The sequence below is a fragment of the Sminthopsis crassicaudata genome, chromosome 1 (assembly GCF_048593235.1).
Source record: "Sminthopsis crassicaudata isolate SCR6 chromosome 1, ASM4859323v1, whole genome shotgun sequence".
Lineage (NCBI taxonomy): Eukaryota > Metazoa > Chordata > Mammalia > Dasyuromorphia > Dasyuridae > Sminthopsis > Sminthopsis crassicaudata.
In genome coordinates, this window is record NC_133617.1 from 47,084,505 (window position 1) to 47,110,116 (window position 25,612).

A 25,612-nucleotide genomic window follows, 5' to 3' on the forward strand; every position below is an offset into this window, starting at 1 on the left:
GGGAAAAGTTGGAATATGGGCAGGGACGGGAAGTAGGACATGATCAGGGGCTCCCAACAAAGGCACTGACCATCTTGGGACACGCTCACAGGATGCCATGCAGGTCATCGGAATCCCACCCAATGTCCAGCAGCTGGTCCTACAGATCGTGGCTGGAATCCTACATCTGGGCAACATTAGCTTCTGCGAAGAGGGGAACTATGCCAGAGTGGAGAGTACAGACTGTGAGTGCTCGGGAGTGCAGGGGAACCCAAGGCAAGGGTTTCTAATGGGGGAAGGGGCAACAGAGAGGTGAGGAGAGCAAAGACCTCTAGAGAGAAGAGGCTGTGGAGAGCAGGGAGCTGTGGTCTTGACCTCGGACCTCCTCCTTTCCCCAGTGCTGGCCTTCCCTGCCTACTTGCTGGGCATCGACAGCGGACGTCTCCGAGACAAACTAACTAGCCGTAAGATGGACAGCCGATGGGGTGGCCGGACGGAGTCCATTAATGTAACCCTGGGCGTGGAGCAGGCCGCCTACACTCGAGATGCCCTCGCTAAGGGGCTCTATTCCAGGCTTTTTGATTTCCTGGTGGAGGTAAGTCCCGATGGTGAGCAGAGGGGTCAGGCTGTGGGAACCGAGCATGGGAGGGGTTGACTGAGCCATCTATAAGCTGGGTGACCGTGGGCAAGTCACTGAAACTCATAAAACAGCAATAATAGTTTCTGCTCTTGGGAGGATCAAATGAGGTCATGGGCAAAAAAAAGGCTTTGCAACCTTAAAGAACTATAGGATTCTAAATGAGGGGTATAAGAAGGGAAAGTCCTAGGCCACTAGTTTCTGAAGGCAGTGTTTGGGGTAGGCTGATGCTCTTCAAACTTAACAGGCAAGATAATGAGAACTGAAGGAATCTTGCATATAAGAGACTTTTACAGTCTTTATACTTTTTTTTTTTTTAAAGCTTTTATTGATGTCTTTTTTTTAAAAAAAATCTCCATAATTTCCCATAGTATCCTTCCCTTTCCCCTCTCCAGAGAGCTACCCAATATTAAAAAAAAAAAGAAAGAAAAAAAAATTAAGACAGAAGAAAAAGAAGGAAGAAATAAGGATAGTAATAATCAATACATTTTAAAAGTCCTACATTCGTGGACCTCTCATTTCTGCAATGTGGTGGTAGTGAGATGTCTTCTCTCATCTCTTCTTTTGAGTCATGCTTGTTTTTTATAATTTGTGATTTTCATTTTTTTTTTTTTTTTTTTTAGTTCTTTCCATCAATATGATTGTAGTTACCATATGGATAGCTTTCTTGGCTCTGCTTTGTTCACTCTGCCTGATTGCATATAAATCTTTCCAAGTTTCCTCAGTAATCGTTACATACATCATTTCTCACAGCTCAGTAATATTTCATTTACATTCATGGATCTCAACTCATTTAGGCATTCCCCCATCCATGGGCATCTATTTGTTTCAATCCAAAGTGCTACTGTAGATATTTTGGGAGTTGCTTCTATCAAAGGGCTCTTTAATTCTAGTAGCAGAATTCCTGAATCAGAAGGATACGGACATTTGAGTTATTGTCTTTGCATAATTCCAAACTGCTTTCCAAAATGGTTGCACCAATTCACAGTTTCACCAACAATGCACCAGGATGTCTATATTTCCACAACACCTCCCATATTCCCTCTTGTTGTCATGTGTATAAAGAAACAGGGTTGGGTGATTAGAGTAGATAAGAATTCTAGAGTTGGAGTGGAAAGACCTAAATTCAAATCCTACCTCAGGTACTTACTAGCTGTAAGAGGGCAATTCACTTAAACTCCAATTTCCTGGTCTGTAAATCAGGGAGGGTATTAGTGATATGATCTATAGTGTGGGGTTTGGCACCAAATTATATAGCACGTGATGAGGTCAGAAGAGCAAAGATTGTGAAGAATCACAAAAAGGTGGTCTCCCTGCCAAAAGATACCTTTATTAATGAGTAAAGATCTCACATAATCGAATTATGATTTTGTGCCATATTTTGGGAAGGGGCAACTTTTATAAACAGAAGGAGGGAGGAGAAACCAGGAGAATTGTTTTGACAAATGGTTGGGATGTTTCTCTTGAAGGATAAGATCAAGAAGGAGTAGGGAAAGATCATGGATATCTGAAGGACAAAACAAAGTTTGGGAAAACAAAGTCGGGGGAAATTTGGAAAAACAAAGTCAGGAAAGATTTGGGGAGACAGGTTCCGAATGGATTAAGGAATTTTGGTATTAGGTATAGAGCATGCTGGCTTGAGTTCCCACCAATAGCACTTATTTTATGGAGCTGTAGTGAGGATGCAATGAGATACTGTAAAGATTTGCAAACTTTGCAAAGGGTTTTATAAGTACAAGTTTTTATTGTTTTTGTTGCATTTCTTTTATTATTATTGACTTGGAGCATTTTTCATATGATTATTTTTTTCCCCTTGAGGCTGGGGTTAAGTGACTTGCCCAGGGTCACACAGCTAGGAAGTGTTAAGTGTCTGAGATCACATTTGAACTTGGGTCCTCCTGAATTCAGGGCTGGTATTCTATCCACTGCGCCACCTAGCTGCCCCCTTTTCATATGATTATTAATAGTTAACAATTATTTTCATCCTACTTATACATACCCTTTGAGTACTTTTGCCCATGGTCTCTAGACAAAGAGAGTGGATGTTAAAGGAGGAAGAAAGAATGGTAGGAAAAACATAGAAATCCACATACAAGCCAAGCTACTCCTCCTGGGCCTCAATTTCCTCATCTGCAAAATTAGTGGATGGTTGTATAAACTATATCAAATTGGTTACCATCTCAAGGAAGGGGAAGGGAAGGGAAAGAAAGAAATTTTGGAATGCAAAGTTTTTAAAAGATGAATGTTAAAAAGCATCTATACATGTAAATGGGGGAAAATAAAACGGTATTAAAAAAAAAATTACCAGATGATCCTTAGCTTGTTTCTGAGCTTTGACATCCTTTCTATGAGTCAATGATCTCTCTTATCTCATTCCTTCTCTCCTAAAACTTATCTTCTGCTGACCCCTCTCATTCCTCTCTAAACTATCATCTTAATTCTGAAATCCCAAACCTCTCTCCAAGCCATTACTATGATTATTATTGTCAATAGTAATTAATATTTATATAGCATTAATGTTTGTAAATAAAAAGCTATAATAAAAAATAAAAATATATATTTATATAGCACTTTAAAATTTGAAAAACACAGTACTTACATCATTTCATTTGATCCTCTCATCATTCATCTGAATGAATGTTGGTGCTGTTATTATTCCCACTTTACACATGAGGAAACTGAGGTTCAGCAACTGAAAAGTATCTGAGAGCTCCAATAATCACATTTTTCTGACTCTAAATCTGATTTTCTACCCACCACAAAACATAAAAGAAACCTAGAAGGAAGCAAAAGACAGCTCTGAACACAACATGTAGTATTTGTTATACAGGTTTTCTTGAAATGGAAATTTATTGCTTTATATTCAATCCTCTCCTTTTTTCTCCTACATACATGGAAATGTTCCTTTTGCTTTTCTTGTTTTATATTTAAGTTTTAAACAAATAAAAAATTTATTGAGAGAGAGAGACACAGAGAGACAGAGACAGAGAAATGGAAAGATAGAGACAGAGAGAGATGAGGAAAGAGAGGAGGGAAGGAGGAGATGGGGGGAAGGAGAGACAGACAGACAGAGAGACAGAGAGAGTGAAAGAGACAGAGACAGAGAAATGGAAAGACAGAGAGAGAGATGAGGAAAGGGGGGGGAGGAAGAGATGGGGGGAAGGAGAAGAAAGGAGAGAGGGGGGGGTAAAGAGGAGGGAGGGAGAGAGAGAGAGACAAGGGAACTAAAACCTTGGTGCATCATCTTGGCCATCATTGCTTCCCTTTGATGAGCGGCTGTGAGTACTAGGCAGCCCCATTTCCTCCTCTCTAACAGCCTGGGCCATGTTCCTTCCCTCCATAGGCCATAAACCGAGCCATGCAGAAGCCACAAGAAGAATATAGCATTGGAGTGCTGGATATCTATGGTTTTGAAATATTCCAGGTAATAGACAACATGGTAGACAGATAGAGCCAAACTTGGGCCTCAGAGCCCCCTTTCCCCCACTCTACTCTCATCCTGCTTTGTAGTTCCCCTTGCTTCCCATCCCCCAGAAGCCAGAGGTTCACCCACTGTCCTCAATGCCACCCTATTAGGGTGGGAGGGGAGGAGAGGGAAAGGTGGGCTGAAAGCAGGGAATGATGATGGCTTCAGGACCTTCTTCCTGCCCCCAGAGAAATGGCTTTGAGCAGTTCTGCATCAACTTTGTGAATGAGAAGCTACAGCAGATTTTCATTGAGCTGACACTGAAGGCCGAACAGGTAAGTGTCCAGTACCCAGGAGAGAGGAAGAGACAGAGGTCCCACAGCTAGGAAGTGTTAAGTGTCTGAGATCAAATTTGAACTCAGGTCCTCCAGACTTCAAGGCTGGCACTCTATCCACTGTGCCATTTAGCTGCCCTAAAAGTAATACCCTTAAACTTTGTTTCAAAGGCAGCAATGGTACCTTAGAGGGACTCTGGCATCAGGCAGAGTTAACAATTTTTTTTTAAGCACCTATATGTACCAGGTGCTGTTTTATGCCCTGGGGATATTAAGAAAGGCAGAAGTCCCTACTCTCAAGGAACTCACTGTCTAGTATGGAAGACAATATGCAAAAAACTTTTATGACCAAGATAGAGACATGATAAATCTGGGATAATCAGTCGAATGAATACATTGGAATTAAGGGGGGGAGGTTGGGAAATGCTTCCTGTAGAAGGAGAAAGAAACCAGGAGGGAGAAGTGAAAAAGGAGAGAATAGAAGACATGGAGACCGTCCAGTGAAAATTCCCAGAGACCAATTAGTCTTGTTATACAAATTACCAACAGCTAGGAGGCAGTGTCACTAATCACAGAGTACAGGATGGGGACAACCAGTAGCAGCTAAGTGAACTCTTCCTAAGTTTATCCCATCTCAGACACTTCCTAGCTGTGTGCCTCTGAGCAATCACTTAACCCTGTTTATCTCAGTTTCCTCTTTTGTAAAATGAGCTGGAGAAGGAAATGGCGCATCACTCCAGTGTCTCTGCCAAGAAAACCCCAAAAGGGGTCAGGAAGAGACCGAAGGACAACAACAAAGGATGGGGGGATGGTGGTAAAGTCTAAAAAGATTAGAAAAGTATGGGAAAGGGGCAGGTTATGAAAAGTTTTAAAAGTCAAATAGAGGATTATAGAGTTGATTCTGGAGGTAATGGGAAGCCCCTAGGATTAAGAGGAGGAAATAGAGTGATCAGAAGCATACCTTAGAAAGATCCCAACCCAAATAAGTAAATTCAAAATTGCTTGGGAGCACTCACAGTTAGGAGAATCTGGAAAGGCCTTGGGGAGTAAATGGCTCTTGATTGGGGCCTGAAAGGAGCCAGGATTCCCTAGAAGCAAAGGTGAGAAGGGTGCGTTTCAGACAGACAACCTGTGTGAAGGGCAGGCACTGAGTCTGGGGACACAGTATTACATAGGGGCTACAGGAAGCAGCCAGGTTTGAATGGAACATTGTGCTCCTATGGGAGAGTACTACTGGGGACATGGTTTCTGCTCAATATACCCTCCAAGGGTATTTCAAAGTCCTTTCAGGCTTGACTTGGGCCTCCACTCCTGACTATGGGCACAGACATGCAGGGTCCCCCGTTCAGCTTTGGCTTTCCCTGGACAAAATACGTTCCCTATTCATTGTTGTTTTCCTCCCATCCCTCCCCAGGAGGAATATGTTCAGGAAGGCATCAAATGGAGCCCCATCCAATACTTCAACAACAAGGTTGTGTGTGACCTCATTGAGAACAAACTGGTAAGCCCAGGACCTGGGTTATGCACATGAAGAGCAGGGCAAGTTGGGCAAAGGGTTGGTGAGAAAGGACTCTGTTGGAGACGGCTATTTCTTCCCAGACAGTCCCATGGATAAGGGGGAGCTTAGGGTATTGATTATTCCTGTCTCCAATGTGACTGCCAGCCCAGCAGTCTAGGTCAAGGACAAAGTCACCAGGGGTCAAAGCCTGTGATCACAAGAGCTGCCAGTGATCACAAAGGAAGCAGTGGTCAGGTCACAAGAGGTCAGTGTTGGAATAGAAAAAGATGTATTACAACCTAATTCAATAAAGATCTAAAGATCCCTGGTTTAGCTCCCAGGATTTGGGCAGGAATTAGGACACCGTACCTGTGGTATGGTGGGGAATATGCTGGATCTGGACTAGAACCAGGGTTCAAATTCCAATTCTAGGGCAACTTACTCTTTTTTGACCTGTTTCCTTCCTCAAGAATGGGGGCTTTGGACTATATGGCCTCTAGGGTCCCTTCCAGTTCTAAATAACTCATCAGGCCTTGGTCCTTGGGCTGCCCATGCCAAGGGCTGCCCAGGGGATGGGGAGGGCTATGTGCCTGAGGGCTGAGCCTTTTCTCTGGTCCCAGAATCCTCCGGGCATCATGAGTGTACTGGATGATGTGTGTGCCACAATGCACGCCACGGGTGATGGGGCTGACCAGACCCTGCTGCAGAAGCTACAGGGGGCCGTGGGCTGCCACGAGCACTTCAACAGCTGGAATTCGGGCTTCATCATCCACCACTATGCAGGCAAGGTAGAGTCTACCTGCAGTACACTGACCCCCCCCTCCTCATTCTTCCCGGGACTCTCCCAGCCTCTATCAGGTAGCCGAGCAGTACCCTGACACTGCCTCCTCCTTCTAAGTAAACACCTAATATTTGCTAAATTAAATTCATTCAGTTTGAATTTTGCCCTTCATCCCACTGCCCTTGCCCAGCCACCACCTATACCCCCAGATTTACTATCCCAGCAGTGTATAGTGGGAAGAACACTTGAATTTGGTCTCAGAGAGGACCCTAATTTAAGCCCAGCTAGTTACTTACACCTGAGTGATATGGGGCGTCAGTTCTACTCTCTGGACCTCAGTTTGCTCAGCTGTAAAATGGGCATAACTGCAAGACCGGCAGGGTCCTCCAAGGGTCATTGTGAAGGAGTTTTCAAGTGCGTGCTATGATTTGGAGGGAGGCAGGCTGCTCAGGCTCAGTCAGAAGGCCAGGCCGACCCTTACAGCTATCATAACCCCATTCTAAGGACTTCCTCTATCTGGTCTAGGTCTCAACTTCCTCTTCTATAAAATAGGAGGAACAGGACTTGTCCTATAACTTCTGTCTGGGCTGTGGGAGAAGTGCTTTGAAAACTGCTGAGGGCCTGGCTCAGCCCTGAGGCAAACAAGGCCTCCCTAAACTTTTCTCCTTTCCACTGGAAACTCCTCTTGTCCTGGGAAGCCAGCGGCCTCAGAGCCTCCCCCTTCCCTAGGATTCCAGCATCTCCAGTCCCCACCTTCCCCTGGGCTCCCCCAGTTGCTCAGGGCCTTCTCCTGCCTCATCTGTGCTCAGGTCTCCTATGATGTCAGTGGTTTCTGTGAGCGAAACCGAGATGTTCTCTTCTCAGACCTCATCGAGCTTATGCAGAGCAGCGAACAGTGAGTGGGAGCCGTGGGCACCAGATGGCGTGAGGAAGGAGGGGGCAGGCGGGAGCCGGGACAATGATGTCGGTGCGGGGTGGCAGGCAAGGGCAAGGAAGGGCTGAGGTCTTGGGAAGAGAGAGGAAGGGAATAGGACACAAAGTCAAAACAGACTGAAAGATGGTGGGGTGGGGGAAGTCAGGAGGGGAACAGAGCTAGGGAAAGGCTGCTTGGCCCTCTCCTATATTCAAGGAGACTCAAAATTCAAATAGGGCCTAGAAAACTTAGGCCCGGAGCTGGTAAAGGATTTACTCAGGAGTCTACAAACGAGTTAGGGATGGAGGGGGAGCTCTCTGCAGCAAGGAGGGCCAGGGGCACTGCCCCAAATCCCTGTGTTATCCCACAGTGCCTTCATTCAAATGCTCTTCCCCGAGAGATTGGACTCAGAGAAGAAGGGCCGGCCGAGCACTGCCGGCTCCAAGATCAAGGTAAGAAGCAACTCTCTCATCCAGATTCCGGACCCAATATCTCTCTCTTCCTTTCCACAAATCCAACGTTCTCTCCTCATGTTGGCCATGATTTCCTACCAGTCAGGCCCCCAGCCATGGCTGATGCTACTCATCCTGACCAAAGCAGGCCGGATAATGATAACAGCCATCATTCCCATTCAGTAATAATGATAATAGTAATAGTAACATTCATAAAGTCTTTTAATGTTTGCAAAGCTCAAGTTTTTAAAAAATTGTATTTAATATTTTATTTTCCCCAGTTACTTGTGAAGCAATGTTTGCTTTAGTTAATATTTGTTTTTAAAACTTTGAGTTTCAAATTGTCTCCTTTCCTCCCTCCCCAACCCTCCCTGCATTGAGAAGACACATATGAATTGCTGAGAATTGCAAAGTCATTCACAGATGATCATCCCACAACATTGCTACTTCTTTGTAGAAAGTACATTTCAACAAAGCTCAAACTCATTACAAATATTATCTCCTTCTAACTTCATACCAGTCCCAAATGATAAGTATTATAGGTATTTTTTTTAATATCCCCTGAGGGCCAGAGACATTGAGAGATTACAGACTGTCCTCAATCTAGTGTCATTTGTCATTTGCCTGCAAATATAATTACTAGAATTAAAATCATAACTTCTTCAAGGAAGGTCATTGATAAAGTGAAAAGTATCAAAAGGAGGGCATCAGAATGTCAAGCAGTCTCCAGTCATTTCTCTCTCTCTTGTCTCTGTCTCTCTCTATGTGTCTGTGTGTGTGTGTCTCTCTCTGTCTCTATCTCTGTCTCTCTCTGTGTGTCTGTGTGTGTGTGTGTCTCTCTCTGTCTCTCTCTCTGTCTCTCTCTGTCTCTCTCTCTCTCTGTGTCTCTCTGTATATGTGTGTGTCTCTCTCTGTCTCTATCTCTGTCTCTCTCTGTGTCTCTCTGTATATGTGTGTGTCTCTCTCTGTCTCTCTCTCTCTCTCTCTCTCTCTCTCTCTCTCTCTCTCTCTCTGTGTCTCTCAGTGTATGTGTGTGTCTCTTTCTGTCTCTGTCTCTGTCTCTATTTCTTTCCTTCTCTATCTTGTGGGGCTATATCAACATGTGATATGGGGGCTCTTGGAGAAAGGTATTGAAATAAGCTCTAGATCCAATCATGTCCATCTCTGTCCTCTCAGAGACAAGCTAATGACCTGGTGGACACTTTGAAGAAGTGTACACCCCACTATATCCGATGCATTAAGCCCAATGAGACCAAGAGGCCCCATGACTGGGAAGAAAGCAGGTGAGTAGACCACCACGCCACCTGCCCATGCCAGAATTATCATCTTCCCTGACCTCCTGGTCCACAATAACTCTATGGGACACTTCCTCACCCCCTTAACTTTCTGCCTCATTCTCCTATCCCTCACTGACCCCCTGACCATTTCCTCTGGCTCTGTTCCCTGTTGAGCCACTCTTATATATTGACTTCCCCTGACCCTTTACGGACACCAGGGTGAAGCATCAGGTGGAATATCTGGGTCTGAAAGAAAATATCCGTGTCCGTCGTGCCGGCTTTGCGTACCGCCGAGTTTTCTCAAAGTTCCTGCAGAGGTGAGAGGCTGTCCCTAATCCCTAACCCCCTTCCCAGTATTTAGGCCATAATGAGCTCTTCACAAATGTTTTTTTTCATTCATTCCTTATGATACACTGCTGTAAATGTCCCCAAACCTGTAGCCCATGGTCTGCTTTCTCCTGCCTCAGTTAGAATGGGGGTGGGGAATAAGGTAAGGCTGAGGCTCACCAGGTTAAGAAAGAAGCTACCTCTCAGACCAATGCCCACACGCCCACACTACCAGATACGCCATCCTGACTCCGGAGACGTGGCCACGATGGTACGGTGATGAACGTCAGGGGGTGCAGCACCTGCTCCGATCTGTCAACATGGACCCCGATCAGTACCAAATGGGGCGCTCCAAGGTCTTCATCAAGAACCCAGAGTCGGTAAGTGTATGTTTACAGTAAGTGTGCCTGAGCTTAGCCCCGTACTCGGACTACAAGGGGTGCCTCCTGAGTGCTTGTTGAATCGTATAAATGATGGTTGTGTGATGTGAACTGGGTGACACGGGTGATCCTTGTCAGTTAATCAATCAGTCAACATTTATAAAAGGCCTGGTATGATCAGGGATGCAAAGAGGCAAAAAGTAGTCCCTGCCTTCCAGGAGCTCACACTCCAATGGATTTGTGAATGTCCATGTGCGGTCATATACGTGAGCAAGCCACATAGTTCTTATTTGTCATTTTATGTGACTGTCTCCATGCACATACACAGAGCTTGGGGAATCTTTGTAATCTATGTATAACCCATGATTGTGGCTTAAATGTGAAAGTAATAATAGACATTTTGCTGTGGTTCAACCATATCAGCCGTACCCGACTCTTCGTGAACCCATGTGGGATTTTCTTAACAAAGATACTGGAATGGTTTGCCATTTCCTTCTTTAATTCATTTTATAGATGAGGCAACAGATTAATTGATTTGTCCAAAGTCACACAGCTCATATGTGTCTTCCTGACTGCAGGACCAGTACTCTCTCCATTGCACCACTTAGCTATTCAAAGGCAAAGAAGGCCTCATTGGGATTTGAACCCAGGATCTCCTGTTTACTAGACCGGCACTTTAACCAAGCCACAAAGCCACCTTTAAGAGTGGCAAAGGGCTTTTATATGTTATCTCACAGGGGGAATGAAGTAAAGGGTGCAGCAGGCTTGAAAAGGGAAGAAAAGGAAGGATGGCTGGGCTTCAGAGATGGAGGAATGGGACGGTTCAAAGCGGAAAGAGGGAAATCCCAGTTTGGATCCCTTTCCTCCTGGGGAGAAGCAGCCTTGGGCCCTTCCAGATAGGGTGAGGATGTCCGGCTTGGGGTAGCTTCTGCCCGTCTCCCTCAGACCCTTTTCCTCTCTCTCCCCCAAGCTCTTTCTGCTGGAAGAAATGCGAGAACGTAAGTTTGATGGCTTTGCCCGCACCATTCAGAAAGCCTGGAGACGCCATGTAGCCGTGAGAAGATATGAGCAAATGAGGGAGGAAGGTAAGACACGGGAGAAGTGTGGGACAGACATGCTCAGCACTCACCGGATGAGGGGGGATTGAAGGCTCTGAGCTCTGTGGGCCCAAGCCTTGAGATCCTGCATCCTGGGCCCCCACAGCCTCCAATATCCTGTTAAACAAGAAGGAAAGGAGAAGGAACAGCATCAACAGAAACTTTGTGGGCGACTACCTGGGGCTGGAGTCCAGGCCGGAGCTTCGCCAGTTTCTGACCAAGCGTGAACGGGTAGATTTTGCAGACTCCATCACCAAGTATGACAGACGCTTCAAGGTGAGACAGCCCTGCTCATGCCCTGGACCAATCCAGACCTCTCATTCCCAAAACACAAGTGCTCACCACCAAAGCCAGGTAGATTCATCATATCCTGACTCCTGGAATCCCCCCAGACCCAGAGCCCCTCAGGGGGTCCTCAAAAACCCCACCCACCCCAGGGCCAGCTACAGGCAACTCAGCCCCCAACTTCCCTATAGACTCAGGTATTCTACTTGTGCCTTCCCATTCTTTTTAGTTCGGATTTCCCAATAGAGAATCCCTGTAGACTCAGATATCTCACTTATACCTTCCACTTTCTTTAGTTCCTACTAAATCCCCCACTACAGAATCTCTGTAGATTCAGGTGTTCCACTCATACCCCCCAATTCTTTCTTGTTTCCTTACTCAGATTTCCCAATATAGACATTTTTTTTCGTGCTGAAGCAATTTGGGTTAATTGCCCAGGGTCACTCAGCTAGGAAATGTTAAGTGGCTGAAGTCAAATTTGAACTCAGGTCCTCCTGACTTCAGGACTGGTGCTCTATCTACTACGCACCTAGCTGCCCCCAATATAAAATCTTCATAGACTCAGGTATTCCACTCACCCCCCTTTCCCATTCCTTCTAGTTCCCCTAATGAGATTCCCCAATACATAATCCCTCTAGACTCAAGTATCACACTTACAGCCTCCCCAGTTCCTTCTAGTTTCCCTGTTCAGTTTTCCCAATACAGAAGACCTGAGCCTGAGTCCCAGACCATTTATAGTCTCTGTGATTCTGAGGGAGTCACTTGATCTCTATGTGACTCAGTTTCCTTATCTGTAAGATGACGATATGTGCCTCAATGACTTCTAAAGCTTCTTAAAGCTCAAGAGCATAGGAGCTTCTAACTCCTGCACCCTCCTTCACCCAGAAGCCCCCATGATGATGATGATGATGATGGTAACTCATATTTTTGCAGAACTTTTAAAAAGAATTACAAGGCACCGTTACTCCACAACAACCCCAAGAGGTAGAGACTTTACAGATTAATATCTTATTTTACAGATGAGATTACTGAGATTGAGGGAGGTTAACTAACTTGTCCATGGTCATAGAATTTGAACTCAAGTCTTCTTAGGCCTCTTTCTACTGAATTGCCTCCACATGGTCATCAGATAGCCCTTCTCACCTCCCTATGCCTGCCCATTCCCCATCCCCACACCCATGGAGTACCTGTTTTTCCCCACAGCCCATCAAGCGGGACCTGATTCTGACCCCTAAGTATGTGTATGTGATCGGGCGGGAGAAAGTAAAGAAGGGTCCAGAGAAGGGACAGATTCAAGAGGTTCTGAAGAAGAAAATAGAAATCCAGGCCCTCCGGGGGGTCTCACTCAGGTGAGCTCAGCTGTCCATTTGCCTACATCTCTTCCCCACCCTTTTTCTACTGCTTGGGGCCTTTCTGTAGCCCAGGGATCAGGACTTGAGGTAAGGTTCTAGTGGCAGCCCATGATGTGATAGAGCACGGGATCTGGTATTAAGAAAACCTGAGTTTGCACCTGGTTGTGCAAATCACTTAACCATGTCTACTTCAGTTTCTCTAACTATAAAAAGGAGATACTTCACATGATAGTTATGAATATCAGATGAGATAATATTTGTAGAGTATTTTGTATGTAGTAAGTGCTATATAAATGCTTATGCATGTAGTAGGTATTATATAAATGCTTACACATGTGGTAGATGCTATATAATGCTTATGCATATAGTATATGCTATATAAATGTTTATTTCCTCCCATCCCATCCTCATCCCTATCAGTCACACCTTAGATTACAGGAATATAAATTGAGAGCTGGGACTTTGGAGAGCATTCATTTGGTCTCCTTTGCTTTACAGGTGGGGAAACTGAGGGCCCCATGGAGAAAGGAACTTAGCCAGGTTCTCACTGCAAATCAAGAGCATAATTGAGACTTGAACCAGGTCTCTGGGCACTAAATGCCAGGTTCTTTTTCACTATGTCACGTCTCTCTCCAGTTTGGTAGCATGAATAGAGCCCCAGACTTGGGCCAGGAAGATCTGAGTTCCGATTCTGTCTCAGATATTTGCCATTTATGTTTTCTCATCTGTAAAAAGAGGAGCTAGAGCTCAACGATCCTTCTCAAATCCCCTCCAATTCCAAACCATTCTATGATTCCCACCTTCTCCTGTTCTATCCCCAGAATCCATCAATCCACAAACACTAATTAAGAACCTTCTAGAAGCAGGCAGTGTGCTGAAGAGCAGGCGGGCGGAGAAGACAAATATAAAGATGAAACACTCCCTGCCCTCAAAAAGCTTCCTTTCTCTGCCATGTAGGCTGCCCCTTTCCAGTCTCTCCTCACTCCCATTTACAATTATTGAATACAAGAGCTGGAATAGACCTTACAATGGAAAACACAGAATGTCATAACTGGACAGTACTTCAGAAAACAGTAGGGCTGGAGAGGACTTTAGGTCGTAAAATTTCAGGGCTGAAAGGGATGTAAAAACTTAAAACAGAATTCAGACATGCCATTTGGATTAGGAACAAAGCCGAGACTCAGATTTGGAAGGGACTTTAGCCTTGAGAATATGTCAGGAATCTTAGCATGTAAGAATATTAAAGCTGGAAAGAACCAGAGAAGAGACTCTTGGACAGAATGGAAAAAAACAATACAAGGAACTCTCAATGTCTCCCTTAAGAATTGAGATTTCAAAGAATTGCACATGTATAACCTATATCAGATGGCTTGTCTTGGAGAGGGGGAAGAGAGGGAGAAGGGGAGAAAATTTGGAACATAAAGTTTTGCAAAAGTGAATGTTGAAGACTATCTCTGCATGTATTTGGAAAAATAAAATATTGTTAACTTTAGAATCGATCATAGGACGTGGGAGGACCTGGCACAGGACTGCCCTCCTCAGAAAAGATGCCGTGCTCTGTGAGCAAAGCAGAATTGAATTAGCTCAGAAGAAAGGCAAGATGTACAAAGTTAGAGAAGCCCCTCAAGTGTTGATAGAGTCTATTTGTGTCTGACCTGTGGCAGAGCATTCCGAGCTTGTATTGGTCTGATCTACCAGCCAGACACACTGTAACTCAACTCGAACAAAGTGATGTCATTTTGTTCCTGAAGGACAACATCAGAATGCATAGAACAGGGAAACAGAGATAGGGAGAACCCGTTCAAGTTCACGGTTCTAGCTAGCAGCAGACCAAAGCCAAGACTAAAATTAATCTAAGATTAATCCAAGCCCCACCCATTGGTTCCTATCTATTTTGTATTGACCTATCTATATACATGTTGCCTCTCCTGATACAATGTGAGCTCTTTGAGGCTAGGACTTGTTTGACTTTTCAATAATAAGTGTTGATTGATTCCCTGGCTTGGGATACACCATTTGTTAGGCCTGTTGCAGAGAGGACTTTTGGTCAAGTTTGGGTCACTAGAATGACTTCTCCAGTCCCTTCCAGCTTCTAGTTTCTGGGAACAATAATAAAGCTTTACTAGATGGAGGGATTACAGAGACCTCAGCTAGGGAGCTAGAAGCTATACAGAAAGGAGGCTCTGAGAAGGTGACCCTTCTCTTTGGGATGGGATTCAAATCTGGTGTCCTGAATCAGTCTAGCACTGTTTGGACCACACTATGCTGAAGCAAATTTGTAGTTCCAACCACTGCACGCCTCGATGCTTAAAGCTTCCTCTCCTTCCTTTCTTCCCCCCCTGTGACCTTCAAAACCCTTCACTCCTTTGTCTTTGTCTCCTTCTAGCACCAGACAGGATGACTTCTTTGTCCTCCATGAAACCGGGGCAGACAGCTTCCTGGAAAGTATTTTCAAAACAGAACTCATCAGCCTCCTGTGCAAGCGTTTCCAAGAAATCACTCACAACACCCTGACCCTGACCTTCGATGACACGTAGGTGGGGTGAGGGCCGGTTGGGGCTGGCTCTGGGACCCATGTTGGATCACTAACAATAACTGTCCAATCTCCTGTTGGGGTGTGGTGTAATGGACAGGGCAGCAGACTGGGAATTGGGGGAGTCCAGGTTCAAATCCTACTTCATATATCCTACCTTAGGCAAATCACTTAAACTGCACCTCAGTTCCTCATCTACAAAATGGGAGTGGAGTTTGATGGCTTCTACTGTCCCTTCTCCCTGCACTAGATCTATGATCTTGGCAATGATAACATTAATCTTTCTTCCTTTCCCCTTCATTACTTTTTCTGAGCCCTACTCTATTTTAAAAGCCATCTTTACCCATCCCTGAATTATCAGTGAGGACAGTAATTTCTAAGAAAAAAAAATGACCTTTACAAGATCATTCCAACGCAGCTAGATGGTGCAATGGTAAAGTCCCAGGCCTGGAATCAGGAAGAAGACCTCAGATGTAGATTCAGACATTTGCTACATACCTGTGGGGTCCTGGGCAAGCCACTTAGCTTCTGTTGGTCTCAGTTTCTTCAACTGTAAAATGGTGATAATAGTAGAAACTATTTCTCAAGATTGTTGTGAGGATCAGATGAGAAAATACCTGTAAAGTGTAAGCACAGTCCAGGGCACATAGTAGGTGCTTAACAAATATTTATTCTCTTCCTCCGTTCTCTTCTTCACTTATTGGGTCTCTGAAGGTGTCGAGGAACACAGCAGAGGGGATGGGAAGAGTGGAGGAGGATGGGGGAGGTAAAACAAATAAGGGCAGAAGTTGCCTGGGTGTCTCTCCCCGACTTTCTCATCTCCTTCTATTAGACTACAGTTCCGGGTGAAGAAGGAAGGCTGGGGTGGAGGAGGAACCCGGACCATCACTTTCTCCCGAGGTCCAGGAGAAGTGGCTACCCTCAAAGCAAGTGGCAAGAACCTGATGATCAGCATCAGTGACGGACTTCCTAAAAACTCCAGTGAGTATCTGGGGGAAGCCAGGCTAGGCTGGGCTAAACAAAGTAAAGAGGCAGGGGATGTGGAGGGCCCTGGAGGAGAGAGAGAAAACCAAGCGAAGACCTCCCAGCAAAGATAAGTGTCCTTAGGGCCTCCGCGGCTGCCTTCTCACAAGGAAATCAGTTAGGGGATGGAGCTTTGAACTCTAGCCCTTTCCCTTGCAGAGCCAACAAAGAAAGGCCCTCCACAAGGCCAGAGGAGGAGACCAGCACCAGTCCGATCAACCCCAGCTCCCTCTAGAGGTGAGGACCCTGTGACTTCTCCATCCTTGGCAGGACATCATCCAAACTCCATCTGCCTCAGCTTCCTCCCTGCTCTCTCTCTCTTAACCCTAGCTTCCCTCCAGGATCTGTCCTGCTGTCATGGCCCCAACTAATCTAACTCTGTCCCCACTCTGTCCTCAGAGTCAAATAGAAACAAAATGAGACTGAATTTTAGAGTTAACTGAATCCAACTCTATGATGTTACAAATGAAAGTTCAAAAATAATTTGTCCACGGTCATTTAGAGAGTTGGTTGCAGAGCTGAAATTTGACCCCAAATCCCATGGTCTGGCCAATGTACTATAAATTCAGCCCCCTCACTCTATAAGTGAGAAAGCAGAGACCCAAAAGAGGATGGCTTCCTAACCCTAGTGATCCTTATGTAGGGTCACCTAGTAAATGGCAGAGCTGAAACTTGTACCTGGTTCCCCAGATGCCAAAGCCATTGGGCGGCCTTCTCTTACCCAAATAATTATTTGGGTAATTTAATGACCAGGCCCATTAGAGATAATAATTATAATAATAACAGTTCCCATTTCTATGCACTCAAATGCTTCCACAGTGCTTCCCTCATGACAACTTTGTGAGCTACGTAGTATGAACATATGACCCCTATTTTCTAGATGAAGAAACTGAGGATTACAAGTAAAAGTCGTTCAGATAGTGTTAGATGGAATGTGGATAAAGGCCCTCTTTTGTTACTACACCAATAATAATAACTGTTCAGCATGACCTGGTAGACAGAATCAGAATCAGAATCAGAAAGACCTGAGACTTCCACCACATACTATCTGTAAAACCCCTGAGCAAGCAGTATCATAATCCTGTGAATTAGGCAACTTTCTAAGACCACAAAGTACAAACAATAAGCCTGAGTTTCTTATACCAATGAAATCAATCTGGACTGAAGAACAAAACAAATCTCCTATTTCTGGAGCAGCTGAAGATTTACAAAGGAAAACTTCACCACTTTTTCTTCTTTCAGCTAGGCAGTGTGAATTTTTTTTTTTAATTGAAGCTTTTTATTTTCAAAATGTAAATGTTTTTTTAAGATCCTTACTTTATTGTTGACAGAATTCAGGCTTAGAGAGGTCAGGTGACGTGCTGCAACTAATGCCTAAAGCAAGAATTTGTTGTTCCTGATCATACATATTTATTATAAAAGCTTTATTTTTCTTCCTTTTTCAAGATGGAAGGAAGTAAGAGAGAAGATAAATTTTTGTTATTGAAAAAAAATTAAAATGTTTAAAGAGAGACAATGAAGAGGCGAAGGGGAGGTCCTGAGAGTCGGACATTAAGTCACCAAGCTTTTATTAAGCATCTTTTGATGCTGTTTGAGTGGTCTAGATTAGTGGCTATAAAAAAAAAAATTTGTTAAGAATCCCCTTTAAATCAGCCGCAGGTTTTAGAAGTGAAAGAATTCACTCATTCCCGAATTATTAGTTGCAAAATGAAAGTCTATTGTTAGCTAGAAATCAGTTTACCAAGAGACTGACTTTTATAGTAGCAGATCTATGGAAAATGGAATTTTGCACTGAGAATGCAGTTCTCAGTGGACAGAAGATCCTGGTGGCAAAGGGAGCTGCCAAGCTCCATCTGCTAAGACTTTAGTTGATGGAAGCTATTACATTGGTTGTCTTGGTGGGGGCTGGGACAGCCCAAGCAGGTCAGACCCAGTGGGGGCTGGGGACAGCCTGCATCTCCTATTGGAATTAACAACACTTCAAAGGGGTGCTTTTGACCAGGATTTGTAATTAAATCAAAGGCCCCAGCCTTTTCTGTGAAAAATAGATAACTGGAAAGATAACTTATCTGGGGAGGATATGCCTTCCCCAGGAGGGGCTGAGACTTTACTAGGGATCACAGATCAATAGGAAATATGGTTTCTTAAAGGAACCACAACCCGCTTCACTTTCATAACAAAGGAACATTTAGGGTTTTTTAAATAATATTTTAAATTTTTGTACAATTTTTTCAAATAATATATATTTTAAATTATATATAAAGACAATTTTGAACCTTCTCTTTTTATTTTTTGGCAAGTCAATTGAGCTTAAGTGAATTGCCCAATGTTGTGATACAGCATCCTACAGGTCTGAGTTAGACCTCCAGCAGCCACTGGCAGGTGGCTCTCGCACCACAACATATGGCACCCGAACAGCCCAGGGTCACACAGCTATTAAATGTTAAGTGAACTCAAGTCCTCCTGATTCCAGGGCTTGTGCTTTATGAACTGTTCCATTGAGCTGTCCCCCTCCTTTTTTGTTTCAATTTTGAATGCCAATTTTTTTTCTTCCCTCTATTTCCATCCTCCCTGAGATGATTAGCAATAGAATTTAAATTATAAATGTGTAATCATGTAAAACATTTCTATATTTTGTTATATTATAAAAGAAGAAACAGAAAAAAAACATGAAAAAAAATCTAAAAGTGAAAAACAGTATATTTTTTCCCCCTCTGGATGTGAATAGCATTTTTAATCATGAATCCACAAAAGAACATTAATGAAGAGAAAATATGCTTGTAGCTAGAAGTCTCAGTGAATTCCAGGGATGGGAGGTGGATTTTGGGAAGTCGGGATGAAAATGGAGAACAATCAACTTCATGGTTTGGCTAATGTGCCATATACAGTGAAGTAAATTGGCTGCTGGGTGAAAAATGGATTGAAGTATGAAGAAGCTGGAAGTTAGGAGATTCTTGCAATAACCCAGATATGAGGGAATGAATGAAAACTTGAACTAGGAGTAGTGTTTATGTGAGTGGAATGGAAGAGCCAAATATTAGTGATGTTTCATTCTTTTCCCACAATTCCTATCTTCAAAGTCCATGTTTTCTACCTTCTAATCTGTATAATTTTTTTTTTTATTTATTTAGTTACTTTCAAAAAGCTGGGACAATTTGCTTTTTGTCCCATACAATTTCCATTTATGATCTCTTGAAATATAGCTCTGAAAAAACAGACTTTTAAAAATCCATTGTGATTCTAATGGCTCCATGGGACTAAGCCCTTGCCCAAATCATCTGACTTTCATTAAATGGCCAATAAGAGGTCCTCACCTAAGCCTCTCTTGACTGTTTGGGTTTTGATGACTCACAGTAAGTAAAGATTTCCTATTCTGGCAAGAAACTGGGAGGCTGATTCTTGTGTGAAGCAAATTGGCAATCTTTTATCTCAGTTTTAAACTACCCTTAATCATTGAATGGGCATTGCCTCAGACTACCTTAAAGATGGGAAAGACCTTAATTTGGGAAGGTCAGTCAGGGCAGCTGGAGGTGCAATGAATAAAGAACCAGGCTTGAAATCCAGAGGACCTGAATTCAAATTCGGCCTCAGACACTTAACACTTACTAGCTGTGTGGCCCTGGACAAGTTACTTTTATTATTATTATTATAGGCTTTTTATTGACAGAACATATTTATGGGTAATTTTTCAACACTGACCCTTGCAAAACCTTCTGTTCCCACTTTTCCCCTGCTTCCTCCCATCCTCTCCCCTAAATGGCAGGTAGTCCCATACATGTTAAATATGTTAAAATATATGTTAAATCCAATATATGTATACATATTTATATAGTTATCTTGCTTCACAAGAGAAATCGGATTTAGAAAGAAGGTAAAATAACCTGGGAAGGAAAACAAAAATGCAAGCAAATAATAAAGTGGAAATGCTCTGGACAAGTCACTTAATCCCAACTGCCTCACCTACCCCACCCCCCAAAAAACCCTCCAAGGTCACCCACTGCATCCTGGGCTATCACCAGTCATCTTGACTTTTGCCTTGACACTGGGCTTCAATGACTGGAGAAAGAAATTAAATCCAATTCACTCAGAAATCATGACAGTAGCTCCATGATGTCACTGGTCCTCTTTAAGAATGGAGGATGAACAATAGTATGATTCATATCTTTTTCTAACTCTATGTCTGTGAAGTTTCTGTCCTCTTAACCAAGTTCTCAACAGCTATCCCATGGTTTTGAATGTCCCTAAAATTTGTGTTTTGTGGCTAGTTTATCTTAGCCAACGTCCCCAGAGTTTCCCACATTCTCATTGCTGTTCCCTGCCCCTAACACCTTCTCTCTTTTTTTGCAGGGACAACTCAGAATAGGGCTCCCCACCTGGCCCACAGAGGTCCCTCACCCTTGGAACAGATGTCAATGGGGAATAGCCCACGGGTGCATCGGGGCCCTCCTGCCACAGCTCTGGGGGGGAGCCGACGGCCCCACAAACGACCTCCCTCTGAACACAACATGGAATTCCTCAATGTGCCTGATCAGGGGATGGCTGGGTAGGTTCCAGCATCATTCCCAAAAGATGACATTTATAAACATCTAAGTATACCCCTATTCTATACCTAGGGACTCTAGGAATAGGAACAGGAAGGAATCAGAGGGACAGGGTGACCCCTAGCAAGTCCCTACAGAAACATCCCCTTGCTGTGCCTCTCATGGCTACCCTGTCTTCTTGGTGGGATGAGGGCCCTTCCCTGTCTTGCTGCTTCCCACAAGCAGCCCGGCATCTGTGCTCATTACAGGATGCAGAGAAAGCGAAGCATTGGGCAGAGGCCTGTGCCAGGGGTGGGAAGGCCCAAGCCTCAGCCCCGAATGCCCGGTCCCCGGTGTCGTGCCCTTTATCAGTACGTGGGCCAAGATGTGGATGAGTTGAGCTTCAATGTCAACGAGGTCATCGACATCCTACTGGAGGGTATGTAGGTGCTGGTGGGAATTGGTGGGATTGCCGGGTGGGCATCCCTCCACCAATTGGCCCCCATTCCATGGGAACTTGAATATTGCTCTTGTTTTCTCACTCTACTGTTTCTCAAGAGGCAGACTCACCCCAAGGGCTAAGGATATCCTTAGGGGATTTTATTGCTGGGAGAAGCCTTAGAAATCATCTACTTGGGGGGGGGGGGCAGCTGGGTGGTGCAGTGGATAGAGCACCAGCCCTGCAGTCAGGAGGACCTGAGTTCAAATATGATCTCAGACACTTAATATTTTCTAGCTATGTGACCCTGGGCAAGTCACTTAACTCCAATTACCTCAGTGGGAAAAAAAAAATCTTCTACTTCTGCTGGGTGATCCAGTGGGCAGAGGCCTAGGTCTGTGTTCGGTTCCAGCCTCAGATACATATGAGCTGGGGTCCTAAGTCATTTAACCTTTCTCTGTCTCAGATCCTGCACCCACCTCCCAGCATTGTTGTGGCGATTACTTGAGCACTTATCCCTGTATCTGGCACATGATAAGTGCTTAATAAAATGTTCCCTTCCTTCCTACGTCCTTCAGCCCCCTCATTTTACAGAGAAGGAAACTGAGGCACAGAGAGAGAAAGAATTGAACTCCACAGTTCATCAGAGAATGAGTCAGAAAAAAAACCTGCACACAAGCCGCCACATGGCCTGTGCTCAAAGGATTGGACTAAAGACCAGGCTAGGGGCTCACTCAGGCCTTTGTTTCTTCTTTGCAGATCCATCAGGTTGGTGGAAAGGCCGCTTGCATGGCCAAGAGGGCCTTTTCCCTGGAAACTACGTGGAAAAGATCTAAGACCCCAGGAAATCTGCGACTCCAAATGGAATTTTTTCCAGCCCTTAATACCTGCCCCATCTCTGCTCCAAACCTCTTCTGGGGGGAGCTGGGACCCCCATCTTGTCTTCTTCCATGCCACGAAAGTCTCAGAAACCTGGCAGCTATGAGGGTCCCTTGAGGCCTCTGTTTTTTTCCATGAAGAACTGAGTCCCCCAAGAAATTTCTCTTTCCCTTACTGACTCCTGCCCTCTTTCCCAGGGTCTTGCCAAGAGAAGCCAAATACCTGTCCTTCCTCAGGGAGGAGGAGCAGGGCAGGCAGGATAGATCTCTTGCTGACCAGACTCTTCCAGGATAAAACCTGGAGTTTGGGGGTGAGAACAGAAAGAACAAGGACGAGGGATTGGAGAGCCATTAAAGGAAGAACTCAAACAGTGTGTCTACTAACAGACAGGACATGGCGTAGTGTCTTCCTTCATAAGCCATACAGCAGGTAGCCTGAACTCAAGCCTGCCTCAGAGACTAGCTGTGTGACCCTGGACAAGCCTTTTAATCTGTTTGCCTCAGTTTCCTCAACTGTAAAATGGGGATATTAAGACTACCTACCTCTCAGATTGGTTGTGAGGATCTGAAGAAAATCTAACTAATACTTTGCAAGCCTTAAATCACTGAATGCTAATTATCCTGATAGCAAATGTGATTCCAAATCCCTGAGTGCCCAGGCTCAAGACCACAGCAGGGGCCTGAGAGATCATCAAGCTCAAATTCTCCTGCTGCAGATGGAGAAATTGAGACCCAAAGTGGAAGAGACCCAAGATCATCTAGCACATCAGTGGCAGAGCTGGGATCTGAACTTGGTTCTCTTACTATAATTCCAGTGTTCTTCCCATTCTACCACTCAGGAAAATATTGCTTTTATCTCCTTCGGGTAAAACCCTTCTGATTTGGGGGGCTTTTACCCTATCTGAAGGACATTGGACTCAACGACCTGTAAGATCCCTTCCAATTTTAAATCCTATGAACCTGTGAGTGTCTACAGACCCAGAATTCTATAGACTATTCAGATTTACAAAGTATTTTCAAAAATTTGTAGCATAAAAATAGTAGCCCATGGGGGCCCCTTCACCATAGAATCTCACTTAGCTACACCAAGTTCTATTTTATTTTAAAAGCAAGGATCTTTGCTAAACTTTTGCTAAAGCCCCCACCAGCATATTTTACTTTTTCCAGCAAGCCAAATGACCCAATAACAAAGCATTAAACAGTAAATAAGGTGATAAAACATTGTTCCCTTCCACCATGAGATCCCTTTCCCACAAATACATATGACTCAGCAAAAAGAGTGGGGCTTTCACAAGAATTACATGTGGAGTTTTCACACAGGGGGAATACGTAATCACTTTGGGGAGCAAAGGGCACCTAAATAAAGGAAGGAATAAAGAATTTATTATGTGCTTGACTATGTGCAAAGCACTGAGCTAAATATTTGGGATACAAATAGAAAAATAAGATATTTCCCAATGTTACACTCCCATTTTAATGGTGGAAACAATACATGTGGAAGGTTTTAGCTATGATGGAAAAATCCCATGGTCCTTAGACTGCATCAGCTTCTTTAATGTAATTTTCACTTATTTAAAAAAAAAACAAAAAAAAAAAAAAACGTCATCAGTTCTTGACAATGAACCATCTGGCAGGGTCAAGGATTTGGGTGGCAAGAACTTTCTTTTCTAAGTCTTCAGTGGCTGTGACTACGCCCTTATGGGAGCATTTATCAGGCTGCATCTCCGCAAAAGGGGAATATGGGAGCAAGGAACATATTCTGGGAAGGGAAATTCATGCTCTTGACACTCCAAAGCCACCATCATCTCCCCCTGGTGTGATCATACTGCTTCCTGGTAAATCTGTACCCTTCTAGTCTGCTCTAAGCTGTTCTTTGTCAGGTGCTAATCTCTACTCTAGTTGTCCCTGCTGACTATTTTCAGTCACCCTAGTTCTTGGTTCTCCCTGTGATTAATAAAGTTTTCTTAAACAGAGAAGACACAGCTTTCTTTGAGTATTAATTGCTATGAAACTATCATCTGGCATCTCATGCAATGGTGATAAAATTGTTGTTATTATGGAGGCCTAGGATCCCATCAGCTGAATGCCATGAATGCCTCTGTTAACCACTTTTCTTCTAAAATTCCCCTCGATTCTATTAACTTTTTTTTTTTTTTTTTTTTTTGCTGAGGCAATTGGGGTTAAGTGACTTGCCTAGAGTCTCACAGCTAGGACATCTAAGTATCTGAGGTCAAATTTGAACTCAGGTACTCCTGATTTCAGGGCTGGTGCTCTATTCACTGCGCCACCTAGCTGCCCCACTTCTATTATCTTTTTAAAAATCATATTTTGTCCTTCCCCCAACTATATATTTTGTCCTTCCCCCAACTATACGTACAATGATTTTTAACATTTAAAAAAAAGTTCAAATTCTATACCTCCCTCCATTCTCCCCACTGAGATAGAAAGGAACCTGATGTTAGACTACATATGTGCACTCATCTAAAACAGTTCCATATTCATCATTTTGTGTAAGAAGATTAAAAAAGGAAGGAAGGAAGGAAAGGAGGGAGGGAGGGAGGAAGGAAAGAAGGGAGGAAGAAAGAAGGGAAGAAGGGAGGAAGGAAGAAAGAAAAATTAAGCTTCAGTCAATATTCAGAAAACAAAAGTTCTATGGAAGTACATACCATTTTTCATCATGAGTTCTTTGGGATTGTCTTGGATCACAGTTCTTCACAGTACAATATTGTTATCCTGATTCTGCTCCCTTCACTTTGTATCATCAGTTCACATAAGTCTTTCCAGGTTTTTCTGAAATCCTCCTTTATCATTTCTTGTCACTTCTACTAAGGAAGCTTTTACCCTCACTCCAGAAACCTTTCTGTTTTATGCAAAACAGCAATTTGTGTGGCCAGAGAATTCTAAAGCACTATAACCTTTTATCCTATTTTGTCCATCAACAATACAGCCTGTTCTCTCCCTTCAGTCTCTCTACAATTATTCCCCTCATTTTATAGCTGAGGCCAAGGGAAATATGAGTTGCCCAAAGTTAGATCTGAATACATTATGTTATTTTCACCCTCCCCAGATGAAAGTTTAGATTTTATACTGTTAGAAAAGAAAATTATTAAAAGTTCTTGAGAGGGGAAATGACCTTATTTATTAAGAAACTGCTCATTTTCAAAAGTTTAATCTGGCTTTTTAAAGAAGGAAATGGCAAACTGCTCAAGTATCTTTGCCTAGAAAACCCCATGGAGAGCGTTGGTGTGCTGGTCCCATCTTGGTCCGTGAGATCAACAAGAGTCAGAGATATGTGAACAACTGAACAACAAATCTGACTTTGTAAAGGGGAGAGAATAAAGGCAGGAAGGCCAATGAGGAAGCTAGTAGAAGAAAAGGAAGAAGGTCTAGACTGGGTGGGAACCATGAGGAGAGAGAGGAAGAAATGGATATAGTGGTTTATTTATTGATTCATCATACTCATTAATTATGTACATGTGCAGACAAATGTGCTGGATGTT

The 25,612-nt window shown here is 43.8% G+C and overlaps 1 protein-coding gene across 1 annotated transcript in view; it reads left to right on the forward strand.

The window, feature by feature from the left end:
- The window catches only part of MYO1F (myosin IF), a 46,736-nt gene extending 22,651 nt beyond the window's left edge, over positions 1-24,085 (forward strand). Inside the window, exons 9-28 of the mRNA XM_074301223.1 lie at positions 92-224; positions 378-574; positions 3,960-4,040; positions 4,271-4,357; positions 5,772-5,858; positions 6,476-6,643; positions 7,446-7,531; positions 7,920-8,001; positions 9,178-9,284; positions 9,497-9,595; positions 9,841-9,985; positions 10,956-11,070; positions 11,189-11,358; positions 12,571-12,716; positions 15,106-15,252; positions 16,085-16,233; positions 16,435-16,512; positions 20,623-20,818; positions 21,065-21,234; positions 21,994-24,085. Of these exons, the coding sequence (XP_074157324.1) occupies positions 92-224; positions 378-574; positions 3,960-4,040; positions 4,271-4,357; positions 5,772-5,858; positions 6,476-6,643; positions 7,446-7,531; positions 7,920-8,001; positions 9,178-9,284; positions 9,497-9,595; positions 9,841-9,985; positions 10,956-11,070; positions 11,189-11,358; positions 12,571-12,716; positions 15,106-15,252; positions 16,085-16,233; positions 16,435-16,512; positions 20,623-20,818; positions 21,065-21,234; positions 21,994-22,070 (2,520 nt within the window). The 3' untranslated portion in view covers positions 22,071-24,085. The remainder of the gene's footprint in view (positions 1-91; positions 225-377; positions 575-3,959; positions 4,041-4,270; positions 4,358-5,771; positions 5,859-6,475; positions 6,644-7,445; positions 7,532-7,919; positions 8,002-9,177; positions 9,285-9,496; positions 9,596-9,840; positions 9,986-10,955; positions 11,071-11,188; positions 11,359-12,570; positions 12,717-15,105; positions 15,253-16,084; positions 16,234-16,434; positions 16,513-20,622; positions 20,819-21,064; positions 21,235-21,993) is intronic.
- The last annotated feature ends 1,527 nt before the right edge of the window (positions 24,086-25,612 follow it).